Source organism: Dipodomys merriami, unplaced genomic scaffold (assembly GCF_024711535.1).
Source record: "Dipodomys merriami isolate MVZ:Mamm:240054 unplaced genomic scaffold, mDipMer1.0.p SCAF_31, whole genome shotgun sequence".
Lineage (NCBI taxonomy): Eukaryota > Metazoa > Chordata > Mammalia > Rodentia > Heteromyidae > Dipodomys > Dipodomys merriami.
The window spans coordinates 18583485-18601363 of NW_027204604.1; the positions used below are offsets into that span (position 1 = coordinate 18583485).

At 39.6% G+C, this 17879-nt stretch overlaps 1 protein-coding gene across 4 annotated transcripts in view; it reads left to right on the plus strand.

Moving 5' to 3' along the window:
• The window catches only part of Sdccag8 (SHH signaling and ciliogenesis regulator SDCCAG8), a 184476-nt gene that overhangs the window by 108978 nt on the left and 57619 nt on the right, over positions 1–17879 (plus strand). For 3 of the 4 annotated variants that reach the window (XM_070041917.1, XM_070041918.1, XM_070041919.1), the window contains exons 14-15: positions 5977–6104; positions 8193–8301. The exons of the other annotated variant lie outside the window; for it this stretch is intronic. In XM_070041917.1, coding sequence (XP_069898018.1) covers positions 5977–6104; positions 8193–8301 — 237 coding nt within the window. The remainder of the gene's footprint in view (positions 1–5976; positions 6105–8192; positions 8302–17879) is intronic. 4 annotated transcript variants of the gene reach the window in all.

Here is a 17879-nt window from a genome sequence, read left to right on the forward strand (position 1 = left end):
TAACATGACAACCCACCTTAAAAGGTTAGTAGGAGGGCAAATAAAAGAACATATGGAAAATGGTTCACTTATGGTAAACATTAATAAATTGCGGTTTAGTAAAGTGATCTAGCCTTTAAGATTTTTTTTGCTTTATTTAAATAAAGAACCTGATTAAAAGGAAAAATTTGCTTGTCCATAGTCATAGAGATAATAAGTCGACATATGACATTCTCTGACATCTAGCTATGTGAGCTACCTATTCTCAACCATCTTTCAAGACCATTTTCCTAAAATAAAAACAATCAACTACAAATAGTATGTGTGCATTGTAAAAAGAATGAAGCAAAACAAAACTATAAAAATTTAATTCTAGTTACTGGTAGATTTGCCTTCTGTAGATTGGCAATTTTGAAACTTTTTGCAACTTCCAAGTTTAAGTAAACATGGTAAAGAGAATAGGAGTCAAGTTTCTCACTATTGAAAAAGAAAATTACAATTTCCATAATTCTCTATGTTGTTGGATTATAATGGAAAGTATTAGTATGAATGTACATGTCTATATATAAGGTTTATATTTGTGTTCTTAGTTGTATTCCTATTTATGCCTGCCTTCCTTCCTTCCTTCCTTCCTTCCTTCCTTCCTTCCTTCCTTCCTTCCTTCCTTCCTTCTTTCCGTCCGTCCATCCGTCTGTCCGTCCGTCCTTCCTTCCTTCCTTCCATCCTTCCTTCCTCTCTCTTTCTCTCCCTCCCTCTCTCTTTCTCTCCCTCCCTTACCTCTCCCTCCCTCTCTTTCTCTCCCTCCCTTACTCTCTCCCTCGCTCTCTCTTTCTCTCCCTCCCTTATTCTCTCCCTCCCTTTCTCTCTCTCTCCCTCTCTCTCTCTCTCTCTCTCTCTCTCTCTCTCTCTCTCTCTCTCTCTCTCTTTCTTTCTTTCTTTCTTTCTTTCATTCTTTCGTTCTTTCGTTCTGGTCCTGGGACTTGAACTCAGGGCCCAGGCACTTTCCCTGAGCTTTATTGCTCAAGACTAGTGCTTTACCACTTGAGCCTTAGTTCCAGAGGCTTTTTTGCTTGGGCTGGATTCAAGCTGTAGTCTTCAGATCTCAGCCTCCTGAGTAGCTAGGAATACAGGTGTGAGCCAAAGCACCTGACTATTATATTCTTAAAATGACCTAGAAACAGCAGCTTCACAATAGCAATGATCATAAACTATTACTGATTTCTAAAAAAAAAATGCACAGAGAGCTTTTTGGACAAATGCTGAGTCCAAGATTGATGCATCTTGGGGTAGAGAGCCACAAAGTGCACAGGAGACGCCACAGGAGTCAGCTTGCAGGGTTCCGTGTTGGAGCTTGCTGATTACAAGATGAGTTGAACTTAAAATTTTTCCTACTTCTGAGCATCAGTGGCTCATGCCTATAATCCTAGCTACTCAGGAGTCTGAGATTTGAGGATCAAGGTTCAAAGCCAGCTGGGACAGAAAAGTTCTTGAAGCTCTTATCAATTAACTACTTTAAAAAGCCAGAAGTGGCAATGTGCCAAAAGTGGTAAAGCACTAGCCCTGAGCACATTAGCTCAAGGACAGTGCTAGCCCCAAGTTCAGCCCCAAGACTGGTGTGCATGCGCACATGTGTGCTCACTCACACGCGCACGCGCGCACACACACACACACACACACACACACACAACCATAAAACAAACAAACCCTACTGATCATTAAACCAAAGAATGCAGAATTCTGTACTGATAATAGTAAATTATAAAATAAGAAAGTAAAGTTCTTTCATACAGGACAATGTTAACTAATGTAGGTAGAGAGAGAATTGTGAATCATCTTAGATGTAAGACCAGTAGGTAATAGTGGAATAAGATGTTTGTATAGTGTCAGTGTCTTCCGATGTATTACCTGTCAGTTAAAAGGGGTAAGCCTAGGAGAGCTCAGGTGACTCCAGTGTACTGGGGCTGTCACAGTCAATCTCTCCCGCTGATAGTGCCTTTTTCTTCCCAACCTGATGTTCAGTGACGTCACTTTGATGGTTTAAAACAGGAGAATGATGCAAGGAGGGACACTGACCAAGATGCATTGTACTTACAAGCTCATTTGTTGAACTGAAACTCCTGTGTACAACTACTGAAAGATAATTTTTTAAAATTGAGATGGAAATATCTATCCTTAGCACTACAAATGAGGGATTATCTGCCCCCACCCCAAACCCTGAGTCTTGTTACTAAACACTTCTTAGTATGCTGGTGATGTCAACCAAGAGATCAAAGCTAGTATCACCCAGCATTGGGACAAATGGACATCATGTTATCATACGTCTGAAATCCTAACAGCTTTCTCTCTATTACTTCAAGAATATTTTTCAGCTGGTTTATTATAGATCTCATAAAGGTTTACTTACTTACTTTGTAGTGCTAGAGAGGGAACCCAGATCCTTGTACATTTTAGGCAAACACTTTACCACTAAGCTATACCCCAGCACCTTCTTGTAAGTTTTGTTTGCTGCACAGATATATTAATGTCAAAATGATATGTATGATACTTTATAAGGTAGTTTGAGTACCAGCAGCACTTCAGACCTCTGGAAAGAGGTGAGTGGAGACAAGGTAGATGGTGGAGTGCCTGGTCACCCACACTGCCATTAACTCAGATTGGAGGCGTCAGGACTGTTGTTAAACTTGAGGATCATCAGAAACTCTTTAATCCTTAATCTAGCTACAAAATTAAAAGTGAACTTGAAAAATCTGTCCAACAAGTCATACTTGTGCCGTTACTCAGACATAATACACGTGTCTTAGGTAGCACTTACTTGTTCCTCTGTTGCTGGAGTGTTATTACTGTCTTGTAAGACTGTAACACAGTCTCTTTCTCCATAGGTGATGGACTTTTAGCTTGTTTGTGACCTTCAGCCCATTTTAATAACTACCCAGTATTCCTCTCTACCTCCATTGCTTTTATTCTAATTTGTAAAATAGAACTAACTAGGAGCTTGGTCAGATGCGATCATCAATGGTGACGACTGAGAACTAGATGTAAACCAGTCATGGTAGACTGGCCTTACTACCTTCTCTAGGCTCCCATCTCAGCTGGCCTCTTATTCTTCTACACTTTGGTAGTTTTTCCTCTTATACCTTTCTTGTGAACTATTTTCCCATCTTTTTTTGGTCTGTTTGTTTGTTTATCCATTTTGAACTCACTACTAGGAGCAAGGATTATGCTTTATTTATTTTTATTTAACCCAGTGCCTAATATGGTGTTTTTACGTAAGAGTGTCACAGTGAATACTTAATCGATTGCTTTGGATTCTTTCCATGGATACCTACTTTTTTTTGGTTGCTTGGCTTTTGTTTTTGTTCTGGGGCTTGAACTCTGGGCTTCCCACGCTCACACAGCTTGCGCACTCATGGTTGGAGTACTACCACTCAGTCATGCCTCCAGCCTAGCTTTTTGCTGGTTAATTGGAGATGGAATCCTGAGGACTTTCCTGTCCAGGTTGGCTTTGACCTTGATCCTTCAGGTGGAAGCTCCTGAGTAGCTAGGATCACAGGTGTGAACCTCTGGCCTCTAATTCTTTCAATCTATTATCACCTCACCTTTAGAGCATTATAAAATAGGCTTTTGGGGCTGGGAAGGTGGCTCAGTGGCAGAGCGCTTGCCTTGTGTGCATGAGGCCCTGGGTTCCATTCCTCAGCACCACATAAGCAAAAAGAAAAAAGCTGAAAGTGGCGCAGTGGCTCAAGTGGTAGAGTGCTAGCCTTGAGCTGAAGAGCTGAGGGACAGCACCCAGGCCCAGAGTTCAGTTCCAACAACGGGACCAAAAAAAAAAAAATAGGCTTTTCTAAGTAAGTAGGTTTGATTTTACATTTGCATCTAAGACATTCATTATGCAGCCTATGAGTGGATCATTTTATAAGTGGTTCTTCTTTCCTGGTCAGTCAGAGTGTCTCAGACGCTGATGGCCCTTTACACTGGGGATCTGTAACCTGGTTAATCAGAGTGTCTCCATGAGACTGGCGGCTCTTTACTCTGGGGATCTGTAAGGCCCCGTTCGCAGCAGATAGTCTTAGGTATGACTATGATTTTGGCATAATTATTAATAAAATACCCATTTTCCCTTTCCAATGTATACTGGGCTTTTGGAGAGTGAATTTTATGGCTACCAGTGGTTAGGGGTCTCAGAGCCCCTCCTGTCCTCCCTGCCCGTATGCTCTGGCCATAGCCCCAACTGGGGCCTGGCTACCTGTGAAGCATGCACAGAGGTCCTTTAAAGTCGCTTCCTTCAGCAGCAGCATCTCCAGCTGTTAGTGCCTCCCCTCCGCCCTCCCAAGAGCCATCTTGTGCAAGCACTCAAGTGAAGTGTGTGAAAATTTTTTACCCCCATCACCTAAGTCCTGTGCAGATTGTTCCAGGCTCACTTAGTCTGCGCCCTTCCTCCCCCACGGTGGAAAGGGTATAAGAACATCTAATCATCACACTGTCACTGCCCACTGCCTGTGTGCCATGGACCGATGTGGGCTCCAGATAGAAAGACCACGGTGACAGCAGGATACAGCCATGTAAACCAACAGCCAAAGTGTGATAGATGTCTTTGTAGGATGTCCCAACAGATAGTGAGGTTACTGAGGGAAGGTAGTCATGCTGGAGGAAGAGGCGAGGAAGGCCCTAAAGGAATGCCATGCATATGCCGAGGCTGGATCGGTGGGTGAGGACACCCCAGCAAGAAGAGGAAACATGTGCAGTGGTCTCCAGCCAGAAAATCTGTGGTGTGGTGGGGAAGGCAGAAAGTAGCCTTGTCTGACTATCCGTTTGTTGCAATATACTACTTTGGAACCGAGTGTGAGACAAGACCTTGGACTGCTTCCAGGGGGTGTTGTTGTTAGAAGTACCAGAAGGGACCTTATTTCACATTTAGCATGGACCCCTGATGATTCCATTTGAGTGAGGTGTGGGTGTATTTTCATTCTGGAATTTTACACTACAACATTACCACATGCATTGACCAATTTCAATACAGGCTTTCCTTATGTTGCTTTATAATTAGAAGCCAGTGAATTGAAGTTCCACAGCGGTACATAGACTGGTAGTGATAGCTTTATGGAATTGTTTATTTTTAGTTTGGCAAAGGCAAGGCAGTAAATATCTCAATTAGTAAACTAAAGCAGCGTGGTTGAGAAATGCCCACAAGGAGATCAGGCGTTAGAAATAACTAAGTCCCTTAATTGAAGGAAAGCCTCCTATCACTTTCTCATTCTTAGAGCTTGAAGAACCGATGTGGCAGGTGGTCGCTGGTGGCCTTTCTCCCTTTAGGAACCACGGGGCTGAGATACAGCCTTGTGGGCTAGGAGGATGTCGTACCATGGTGGAATGGGACGCTGTCTCTGCCTGTTAAGCTTCTTACCCTGCCAGATCAGTTAACACAATCTGAAGAGAGATTTTACCAGGAAGTGCTATGGGCATCTTTTGGTTTGCATCTTCATACATGCGCTGTGCTGCACAACTGCTTGCTGGCCTCTAGAGAGGGTCTCCCCGCGTGGCAGTTGAGATTCCATTTTAGAGTCGTCTAGTTTTAGGAATCTCAGTTTTCCTTAAGAATTGAGTTACGTTATTTTTGGAATAATCTTTAGGAAATATTGACCACTCTGAAGATTGATTTGTTAGTGCAAACAAGACTGATTGTTAGTGCAAAACAGTAAGAATGTTACAGCAAAAGTGTGTGTGTGTGTGTGTGTGTGTGTGTGTGTGTGCTTAAAGATTATAGAATTCAGTGTTGAATTGTCATGATTTTTTTTTTTTAGAGCTTTAGTCAGTCTGCCATGCATCTCACCTTGCATGAGGAAGCCTTTGATTTTCTGCCTTCTGGGGTTGGGAGTGCTGTGGAGAGACAGTCTTCTTATGTTTAACAATTCACTGCCTGTCCACTCTGTGATCTGCAGGGAAGTGCGGAGGTCCGGGCACCTGCAGATCCCATTTCTGTGTCTTCTCTCTGTTTTGCAGACTGGAAAAAGATAGCATTCAGCAGAGCTTTAGTAACGAAGCAAAGGCCCAAGCCCTTCAGGCTCAGCAGCGAGAACAGGAGCTGACACAGAAGATACAGCAAATGGAGACCCAGCACGACAAAACTGGTGGGTGGTAGGGAGAGATTAGAGCCTGGGCACTTGCTTACCAGCCAGGCCCACGCCTTACTGTGAAATGACATCAGGAACACCTGTAACCTTTGGCTGGCCGAAGGGAGCAGATGCTAACTACACCGGAGATTCCGAATTACATATTAGTTAGCGTTTAAAAGAGAAAATGGAAAGTATTGCCCACTGTCTGTTGATTTCAGAGTGCTGCTCACACATCTGTTGCACCATCTGGATTATGAGTTTATTTACCTGTGTTCAAGAAACGTAAAGCTGAGAGAGACCACAACAAAGTAGAAAAACAAAGGGCTTGTTTTTGGCTTGGTTTTCAGGCACACATGTTATATAAAGAAAATAGCATCAGAAGCTCTGCGGGAAATGCTCTGAGCTTACAGTTAGAGTCTCCTGAATAGCACTGAACAGTTCCCACAGTACACACATTATAGCTACTCTAAAAGCCTAATGAGTTTGCTTCAGCATCCAAACTGGAGAAAAGCTTTAGCCATTAATCGGTTCTTAATTCACTGTCGCAGCTGGATGTAATTCAGTGGCTCCAAATTGATATGTTCCTTTATTTAATCTTTGCAGCTTCGAACATTTTTAGCATTTGTATGATTTCCCCACCTCCCCCAATCCAATCTCGAGTGATGTTTAATCCTTTGCATTCTTCAAGTTCTCACAACTGCTGTTAAAATTCACTAATACAAGGCACTGACCACAGCTGGCAGCTTGGCGAAAAATTGCCATCTTTCATCACGTTGGCAATGTTCTGCAGACTGAATTGGCCAGTAACTCTTTACCTTTAATTTGAAAGTAAAATGCACTTTGAAAATAGGCAGTTTGATTTGTTCAGTCGGAGCATTCTGTAGTTCCTTTCACTTTTGAGTTGTGTGTTCACAGACAGTGTTAGTCAAAACAAGACAGTGTCAGTCATTATAATTCCACGCCACATTTTCTATGCTGTATACTATTAAAACAAAGTTTAATTGATCCTGCCTCTTCCAGAAAGATGTTGCTTAATTTAAGTGTCTCGATTTATTTTGCTTTCTATGTTATATGCTTTTTGCCAATCAATTAGCTAAAATTGAAAGAGAGTAATTACTCAGAGGTAATTTTCACAAGATATAATGTAGATTATATTCATTGATATATTAAATAATATTTCTTCTCCCATAGGTGAAAAATCACTACCATAAATCTTATTAAATAATCTATTTACTCATTTTTTTAAAAAAGCAGATGATATAATGACTTGCACAATTCCCTTCGGCCCTTGCAGTGGAGAATTTCTTTTCATAGCATTTGGCCAGAAGAAATGAAAAGGCACCCGATTTTAGGAGCAGTTTTTCCACTAAAAGTCACAAAAGGGAAATTAAAGGTTAAGTGATCATTTGCCCCAACTGCCAGCAGAATCCTAGTGACCCCAGGTTTGTTGGCAGAATCTGAGAGTAGATAAGAGTTTTCAGTTGCTAAAATTCCCTCAAGAACACTTCCTTTTATTGTGTGTACACACAATTAAACTTTTCAGTTTCTTTGAACAACTATTCATTGTATTGGCAATGACAGTATTGACAGTAAAGTCCAGTGTAAGATCATGTATTTCACCTTCATAATTGGAGAACATATGCAAAAATCAAGGAGGGGTGGTGGAAAATTTTGTGCAAATGCAAAACATAAAGCATGAGTTACAGCCCCAAAGAGAATTCCTTGATGATTTTAGTTCAGAATTATCTGGTTGTGAGAATTTTGACACTGTTTATAGTAAAATTGTCAAAATAAAATATAATATCTTGCATATTACAAAGATATAAGCATCTATGACTTCACTTGAGGTATTTGACAATTTATGAACATGCTAAAATGTTACACAAGCTGATATGATAAAAATGTTGATGGTGTATAATTTTATTATGAAAGAAATGTCTCACAAGAAACACTGTCTTGCCAGATGACACGTCCTTTAACTTAGGACAGTGAAAGCAATCTAGTAGCTTCCAAGAAATATGTTGTGATCATATGCGGATATGGGGACACTGCACAAATAAAACCTTAAAAGTCTTATGTTGGTGGGTTTATTGTTATTTCTAGAAAATGAACAGTATTCCTTGCTGACCTCCCAGAATACATTTTTGACAAAGTTAAAGGAAGAGTGCTGTACATTAGCCAAGAAATTGGAAGAAATATCTCAAAAAAGCAGGTAGGTACTGTTATATAATACTTTCAGAGTGCTGTTTGCTTGATTACTTAATTTTTCCTTAAAAAAATAGCATTTATACTATGTTGTCATCTATTGTTAAAATTATCTGCTGATGAAAGTTTTCTGTGAAAATACGTTCCGAGTGAACATTTTCATCATTGTTCATGCAGACACATTTATTTGTTTGTTTGTTGTCTGGTGCTAGGTGTGGAGCCCGGGGACCTTGTGTGTGGTAGGCAAGCTCTGACCATGGAGCTACTGCCCAGCCCAGCCTAGGTGTTTTTCAATAATTACGTATGCATACTGTTACCTGACTTTTATTGTTTAGAATTGAAATGATGACATTTCAGAAAACAAATATCAAGGTGGCAATTATTGTAATAGCAGATGCAGACAGGTAGAACACTTTTTATTTTTTATTTTTTGGGGCCGGTCGTGGGGCCTGAACTCTGGGCCTGGGCGCTGTCCCTCAGCTCTTCAGTTCAAGGCTAGTGCTAGGTAGAACACTTTTTAAACCCTCTGATGACAGAGTTAACATAGTTTGATATATTAGGAGAAGTCTCCATGAACACACAAAAGATACCTTTAGGTCAAATAATTAGGGAAATTGATGAGATGAAGATGTATTATTTAATTAATACATGCATTACTTAATTACAGTAGCTTGAGACAGGAATTATTATCTTCTTTTACAGGTAAGGAAACCAAAACTGTTTAAATAGCTGGTGGCTGGGAGATCTATAGGTCTATCTAATCTAGGAATTTCTAGTTCCCAAGTCTATAGACTTTCTTACGATAACTGTAGTATTTTATATTCATCTGTCAGATGTGAAGCTCCCAAGCCCCCCAATCTTCAAGATGGTAAAGCAGAAGTGTGCTTGAGCCTGGGCAGTATAGCCAGAACCCCTATCTTTTAAATGAGAAGGAAAAAAACAAACAAAAACAAAAACAAGAAGAGGACAGAAGAGAAGAGGATTGGAGGGGAGAGGACCCAAGGGAAGGACAGGGTGGGGTTAGGGGGGTGGGACAATTCTGGCTACTGTAGCAATGTGGGAAAGGTTAAGAAGGGAAAGTTAACCTTTAAAGCCCCTGGAGAAGTAGTTGTACTTGGACTGTGAGCCAAGGTGAAGCTCTAGTCTGTGTCCCTTTTCTTCCTTTAGACCTATCAACTTACTCTGTACAGATATAGAGAACTTGAATCTCAGTGCCCCTTGCTCCTCTTGCTTCTGATTCCTCCAGCTCCTGACCACTACTTTGTAAACTGAACATGCGTCTTTGTATCTGACACATAGATGGCACCCAATGCATGTTTATTGAATGAATGATGAATGACTGAAACAAACAGGTGTAGTGCTATACCCCACATGCTGATCTGATTGCCAGTGCCAGCCTGTTTCTTTCTTGATGTCAGGCAGGATGCAGAAAAGAACTCTTTGGAATTCAAAAAGAAGAAGAGAAGCACATATACCTACATACATATACCATGCACGCATACACACATGCATGCATGCTTACCCTGCCGTCTTACAGTATCCGCAGAGGATTGGTTGTTTCAAGGACCCCGGGATACCCACAGCTGTAGATGCTCAATCCATTAGATAAAATGACATGGTATTTGAGTTTGTATTTGTATAGATTTTAGAAACATTCTCCTCTGTGTTTTATCTTTTCATTTCAATGTTTGCTTTGTTTGGGATGGAACCAAGATCTCATGCATGCTATGCAAGTGATCTACCATTGAACTACATGCCCAGTTCTCTTGCACATACTTGAAATCCTATCTCAATTGCTTGTAACACCTGATGCTCTGTACGTAGTTGTTATACTGTGTTGTGTAGGGAAGAATGACCAAAAAGAATGCGTGTTGAGTAGAGACTCGGTATTTTAACCCATGGTTATCTTCACCCATAGGTTCAGAGCCACAGACGTGGAATGCCAGCTGTGAGGCACCCTTCCCAGTTTTTCCCAAGTAGTAACAGACATGTGCTATTGTTGTCATTGGTGCCTTTATCTGAAGGACCTTAACTGGCAATTTGTAACTCTTCCAAACTCTTATTATTTTAGCTAGTGAAAGTCTGAGTGCCGTTCTCTGACAAACACAAAGCCTGTGTACCACAGTGGAAACTTTTCCAAGGGCAAAGCAACATCAAAAAGAGGTAGACATGGTTGTGGTGCAGATCATGTTCTGGTAACTACTTGGCTAGATCTGGTGACTTAAAGTAGGCACCTACATGTAGGTGATTAAAAACTAAGGCCTGCGAGTAAATTACCACTTACTACTTTAAAACTTTAAGGAGCTTCTAAAGTTTTTAAATGGTGTATTTTGTATGCCTAACAAGAAAGAAGTAGATAGACTAACTGTGATTTAGGTGTTGTTTGTTTGTTGATTTCCTATCGATTCCAGTCTCATTTCTCTCTGGTTTCCTACTATGACATTTCCAATAGCTCATTCATGCCAAATTTAACATTCCATTTCCATGTTACTTTCTGCTGTGAAGCCACCTATAAAACCTGAAGAGTTCAGAATGTTTCTTCTTTTATTCACTTTTTTAACTTTTAATGTTATTGTTAGTGTAAAGATGATATACAGAGGGCTTACAGTTATAGAAGTCAGGTAATGCATGCATTTCTTTTTTAATGCTGTCATGAATGTTTCTTTTAAAATAATAAAAAAAATGTAATAAGCCCTAGTAAGCCCTCTGGGATATACTACTGTACACCATATACCAAACATTGGGCTAAATCATTTCTACTGTGCTTCGATGCAAGGAAAATCTTAGCATTTTGTCATTGTGGAAAGTCAGCTCCAAAATCATTATTTTATCCATATGGCAATTTGGGCCCAGATTTTCTTCCCAAATACAGTAAAAATTTTCCTAAAAGTAGGTATACTTATTTTATATTGATTACTAATTCAAAACACATTTCTTTTGCCTTCCTTATTAGCAACATTTCTGTGAGCATTTTGTGTTACTCAAATGACATATTAAACAAATGGATTCAGACCATTTGAAGTAGCTTTTTTGCTCAAATCTAGGCATATCACTGGAGAGACTGACAGCCTGGGCTCATGGTGCCGGTACACTTCGCCTCTCCACCCAGCCTCATGGGATGCTGCTCTTTGAAACATTTTAAAATGGTACCGTGTGTGTGTGTGTGTGTGTGTGTGTGTGTGTGTGTGTGTGTGTGTGTGTGTGTGTGTGTGTGTGTGTGTGTGTGTGTGTGTGTGTGTGTGTGTTTTGCATGTGCTTTCTCTCCAAGTAGTCAGGACATTGCATTGAGAAAACTGATTTTACTCTTATGCAGCCTTCCTAATGATTAGCACAGAACCTTCTGCCCTGTGTGTGCTCTGCACTCTACATGTCGTTGTGTCTGCAACCTAGGGGGCTGTGAATGGCACGTCACACGCTGAAACTAAAAAGGACCTGCCGATTCTGTGTTTTTGTCGCTCATGTGTGATCATCAGGCAAGAGAATGAATGCCATCTTGTCTGTAATTGACACCAGGCAGAAGTCCTGGCTGATTTTAGTCAAAGCCACATGAACTTTAGCTGTCCCTTCTGTCTGCATCCCAATACTCTGAAAGCTGATTGCAGGTGTGAAGTTGTTCTTGGGGGAGCTCAATGCAGATACATAAATATCTTTGTTACATCTGTGATTTTTCTTTATCCAAGTGAAGGAACTGCCTCCTCTCTCCAGGCAAAATATTAACAGTATGATTTGTAGTGTGATCTAAAGCCTGGCCTGGATATAGCTGCAGAATGCTGGGTGCTGGCTGGGACAGGTGTGGCCTGTCCCTCACCCCAGGCCGGGTTGTACCTAAGCACGCAGAGAGCAGCGGCACAGAGCTCAGGACCAGGGCCGTGTGGTTTCACTTCTCTTCTTCCCTGTCATTGTCACTTTCTGGGTTGCTAGGCTTACGGATTGATGTCTAACATTGCCCATTGTGTATTTGTGATTTGCGTTTTGTAATTAAGAGGAACAATGGGAGTCCATGGGGTCTCGTTATATATAATGGTTGGTTTAATTTGTTTCACTTCTATCTTGTTAATTGTAAATTGATCATTAAGATTTGAATTCTAATCTGTCACCAGGGTTGTGAGTATTGAGGCTAGAGCAATCATCCTGGTTTTAATCACTGATGATGAGAAACAAATTTTATAATTTTGGTACATATTGCAGTTCATATATTTTAACACTGTATTTTATGGTGTTATAAATATTGTTAAATGACTTTTAGTATAGTTTTACTGTGTGGACTATAATGTATAAATTATATTACTGTTTTGGCAACAGTAGGTCTCCAACTGTGTGAGTTTAATTGAAGTAAAAGAACACACACCCGGCTGAACTGTTTTTTTTCCCCTTGCATGGTTAAATGACATTAGGTTGGAATACTACAAAAATTATATTACACGAGAGGAGACTGATAGTGGCCTTATGCTAATTGTTACCAAAAAAATCAAACTACAATCCGAAAGAATAAAAAATGAAGGTGTCCCACTTTTCTTTAAAAGAAATTATTACTATAGTCTGACTTATAGTAGTAAAATGTCCTACATTTTATGCAAATGTAATTATATATAGCTGGTATGCAAAAAAAAAAAAAAAGCAGGGGTAAGTTCAGGCTTCTATCAAGCCAGGAATTACCTATGGAAATACATTACTGTCAGTTCTTTTATTGAATACAAGCATAAGCATGTCATAATGTATCTTGAAGACTAACATACAAACTTGTAAGTTTACTTTTTGGACTACAAATAGTTTTATGATGTGTTGTGAGCTCTACACAGATGAAGAGTGACATGTTTGCACATATGCCAAATTTTTACTGAACAGTGAAAGGTGGTATGCAACTTCCTCCATTATAAGTAAGGGAAAAAACACAAAATTGCAAATAATGCAAGAGGTTGTTATAATAATACATATTGTATTAATGAGTACTTTCTAATAACATTTGTATTTTTTGATTATGTAAGACTTACTCAATGTAGAGAATTTGGTAAATACAAAGAAGAATTAAGGAAACATTTCCTGTGACATTACCACCCTGAGATAACTGCTGTTCACTTTTGACATATTTCTGTTCAGTCATCTTTCATGTCTGTGTAAATGTGTTCCATTGATGTTGTGATTGAGATTATGCTACAAACACAGTTTTGCCACTGCTTTTTTTCTCAATGTTGTCTTACTAATGAACATAATTCTACATCAGTAAATACTCAGGAAACAAAAGTTTAATTAGATATTTTTTATGCATTGATATGTTAGATATTTACAATTTTTTAAATGTTTACTTACTATAAAAGACAATATGAAAATGGCCTGACGGTCCCCATGATAGAGATGTCTAAGATGGATCCCTGCCTGGAAGGCTCTGAGTTTGCCTGAGGATATTAACAAGGGCTGCACTAAGTTCTACGCAGTATGCATCTGCCCCTGTCAGTATGTGATGTCCAAAAGTGAGAAACTGAAGAAGAAAAGAGGGCAAGGTGGTGTTGCAGATGGGATGGACTACTCATTTAGGCTTGGTCTGGCTGCTCACCATTTGGGTAACCTTAGGCAAGTATCTAAACAGCACTGTTTACCTCATACAATGAACAATTACCCTCTAGGTTAATGAAAATCATTAAAGGATGAATTCCACTGTTTGGGTAGGCCTATGATAAATATTGGACAGTAGTATCAGGTTTTATTTTGCAATTCTTTGGATAATAATGAAAATGACTATTATGTAAATGTTATTGATGATTTGTATTTCTTTGGTAGATATTTTTATAGTCTGTGTACTTTTCTGAATTTAGTTTTGTTAGAATAGGATTCATACTTTATTTAATGATGCTGTTTTTTCATATTTTGTAAATATTTTCCTAGTTCTTTGTATTTTTTTAATTAATCACTTTATTTTTAGAGTGGTTTTAGTAGAAAGAAGGGAGAATTCTTAAATATTCCCTGCTTCCTACCACAACTTCCCCCACAGTTGATACTGCATTTGGTTTTAATATGAATTTTTTTCAAAATCAAGCTATTTTTTTTAAAAGCATTACTTTGGGAGGGATAGAGGAGAATGGTGAAAGATGTGTGATATCAATCTAGGTGCATTTTACTTATAAACTGACTTGTTAAATGGTAACCCCTTTGGACAGCTACTTAAAAGATAATTTAAAAATACTATTTTTGTGCCGGGCGCTGGTGGCTCACGCCTGTAATCCTAGCTACTCAGGAGGCTGAGATCTGAGGATCACGGTTCAAAGCCAGCCCGGGCAGGAGAGACCGTGAGACTCCTATCTCCAATAAACCACCAGAAAACCGGAAGTGGCGCTGTAGCTCAAGTGGTAGAGCGCTCGCCTTGAGCTGAAGAGCTGAGGGACAGCGCCTAAGCCCAGAGTTCAAGCCCCACGACCGACCAAAAAAAAAAAAAAATACTATTTTTGTGTGTGCTGGTCTTGGGGCTTGAACTCAGGGCCTGGGTTCTGTCTCTGAGCTTTTTTGCTCAAGGCTAGTGTTCTATGACTTAAGCCACAGCTCTACTTCTGGATTTTGTTTTTGCCTGGTTCATTGGAGATAAGAGTCCTATGGACTTTTCTGCCCAGGCTGGCTTTAAATCATGATCTTCAGATCTCAGCCTCCTGAGTTGCTAGGATTATAGGCATGAGCCACCAGCTCCTGGCTAAAAATATTATTTAAAAAAATTAAAAATAAAAGCATTACATGTCCATTTTAAAAATTCATAAAATAAGAAATATATTTCTACCCTTATCACCAGAAATAATCAGTATTAATTTATCCGTAGCATATAAGTCAAGGTAATTAAAATATGGAATGAAATTGCACTATGCAGACTCATTTTTAATATTTACCATTTCTTATATATTAGTAAGATTGTCACACTAAAAGTCAATAAATAACACTAGTAAGTTCCTATATCATTAGAACAATATCTTGGTGTTCCATTATATAAGCCATTTAACCAATTTCCTTTAATAGATTTCTGGGCTAAGCAACCTTCTGAACAACTTTATTTTTTTCTAGGAAAAACCTTCCTACAAAGAATATTCTCACATAAATGTGAGTTTTTGAAATATATGGCTTTTATATGTAAAGGTTTTACATTTTTATATTGTAAAATATATTGTTGTAATTTTCCTTTTTAAAATGCTTTTTCCTGGAGAGGACTTGAAAATAGATAAAAGTTCTTTTGACATTTTTTTTCCTAATTTAATTTGAGGATTTTTTCTCCTTTTATTTATTTTTAGTGTAAAAATTAGGAGAAATGCTAAATTAAAGTTGTATTATTACTTCTTGTAAGTTCTTTTATATTGTAAATGGTTCTGAAATATAAGTCATTATTAACCCATTTGGACTATTTCAAATCTGGGTGTTTTCTTATTAGGAGAAGTAAGTTCAGATGATCAGATCTGAGTTTAAAAATGAGATAAGCTATGTTCTTATCTGTAATTTAGCAAGATAGGCTACAATTCAAAGGCATGAATAGTAGACTAGTACCTGTATAAAGGCTAGAGGTTTTAGAAACTGCTGGCAAGACCTGGACAAGCTTCTTTTGGGATGACCTTGGGATGATCCTTGCTCCACTATGAAAATACAGTGAGAACAAAGAGAAGTGAATTTGGCCCTACCCATGGTGCCCTGTTTTATACCAGGAGTCTTTCTTAATCTTTAGGAAACAAACCAATCATTAGTCTAAGGTACTACTGATAATATAATATAGAAGGATTTCATACTTTCACTCCTAGCTAGCAAGGCATTGGGGCACAAAGGGATGGTGGCAGTGGCAACAGTTCACAATTTAAAAGAAAGAAACAGTTTTCTTGGATAGGCTCCCTTCTCATCTGCAAACTTTAGACTTGAAATGGTCATCTAAGACAGTGTATATCCTGTAGGACCTCAGCCATCACCCGAGGGAATACAGTGATGCCAAATGGAATAGGCGAAGGCAGAGCATTTGTAAATGATATTTGACTTAAGAGCAGAGAAATATCAGACTTCACATCTACAGAGAGGAATAAACATGTACAAAACAAGCCTATCTGAGCTGGGCGCATGTAATCCTAGTTACTTAGGAGGCTGAGATCTGAGGATCATGGTTTGAAGCTAGCCCAGGCAGGAAAGTCTATGAGACTCTTAGCTCCAATTATCACCAGAAAATGGGAAGTGGTGCTATGGCTCAAAGTGCTAGAGCCTTGAGCAGGAAAGCTGTAGGACAGCACTCAGGTCTTAAGTTCAAGCCCCATGACCAACCAAACCAACCAACAAACAAAACCAAGTTGATCTGCTCTCAATCCCAGGAAAACTTGGAGAATGGGGTGGAGCTGAAACCCAAACGGGCTTTCCCACCTTCATCCTTGGAGCCAGGCACTGCTTCTACTTTACAAAGACTCAGGGCTTCCTCGCTGAAGAGACCAAGCCAGAGAATTCTGACTGCACCAGGGGCACTGAAGTTAGAACAAACAGAGGGATGAAGAAAAGCCTGTATTCTGAACTGTGAGATTTCCACCCCCTCCTTGGACAGTCAGGGCTGTGCCCTGAAGCAGAAAACTGTAGGTTCCACCTCTTGAGAAAAGTGACTGGAGGAAAGCATGTAGAAATCAACCACTGGAAAAGATGGCTTGCCAGAATCACAATGTGGACCAAGTACTCCTTATGATGCAACCACAAATGAGATATTAGTACATACATTGAAACTGGAGGTGCGAGAAGAGGCCTTCCAGGGAGTTCAGTCCCTGTCATAATAGGTTAGCTGAAATGTCTCCATTAATGGCGTAAGACCGTTAACGGCATGAACACATCTATAAATATGGAGGAAGATAGGAAAGAAATAACTATAGAAGTTGAAAGTATTTGTCACTGCATGGTTTGGATGACAAAGTTGCAGGGCAGGAGACTGCTGTTCTTTATTAGTAGTCTTCTAAAAGAATTTATTAACCAGAATTGCTGGACAGGCAGAACTAACAGGATGTCTATCCATTGGTCTATTGATGGCTCTGTTGCTATAGATCTGCATCAGCGTAGGTCTAGATAAATGGAGACTTACTTTGGCAGGCTGGAGAGACCAGGAAGGGTTGTGACTCAAGTCGAACTCCCAATCTGTTGGCAACAACTCTTTTTACTCAGGAGTTAGCGTTACTCTGTTAAGCACTTCATCTGATTGGAAGAGGCCCACTAGCACTACAGGGGGTAATCTGCTTTACCCAGAGCCCACCCATTTAAAATGTTAATCTCCTCCTGCAAGAAACATCGGGAAGAACATGTGGCCAAATATCAGGGCACATGGTCCAACCACATTGACACATGAGATAGCCAGTATAGAACAACTGGACTTTCAGCCACATGCTGCTAAATGGGTTCCACTAACTAAACGAGACTCTGTGTTCTAGAAATTAGGCCTAAGGCTTCGTTAGCAGCACAGGCCTGGTCTACAGTAAACATATAACAAATACTTGACTTTTAAAAGAGAGATTTGGTCATGCTTGAACCATTTCTATTAAAGTTCTTCCTTCATCCCTATAATGCACATATGCCTCTACTAGATATCTTCTGAAAATTCTCATGCATAATATA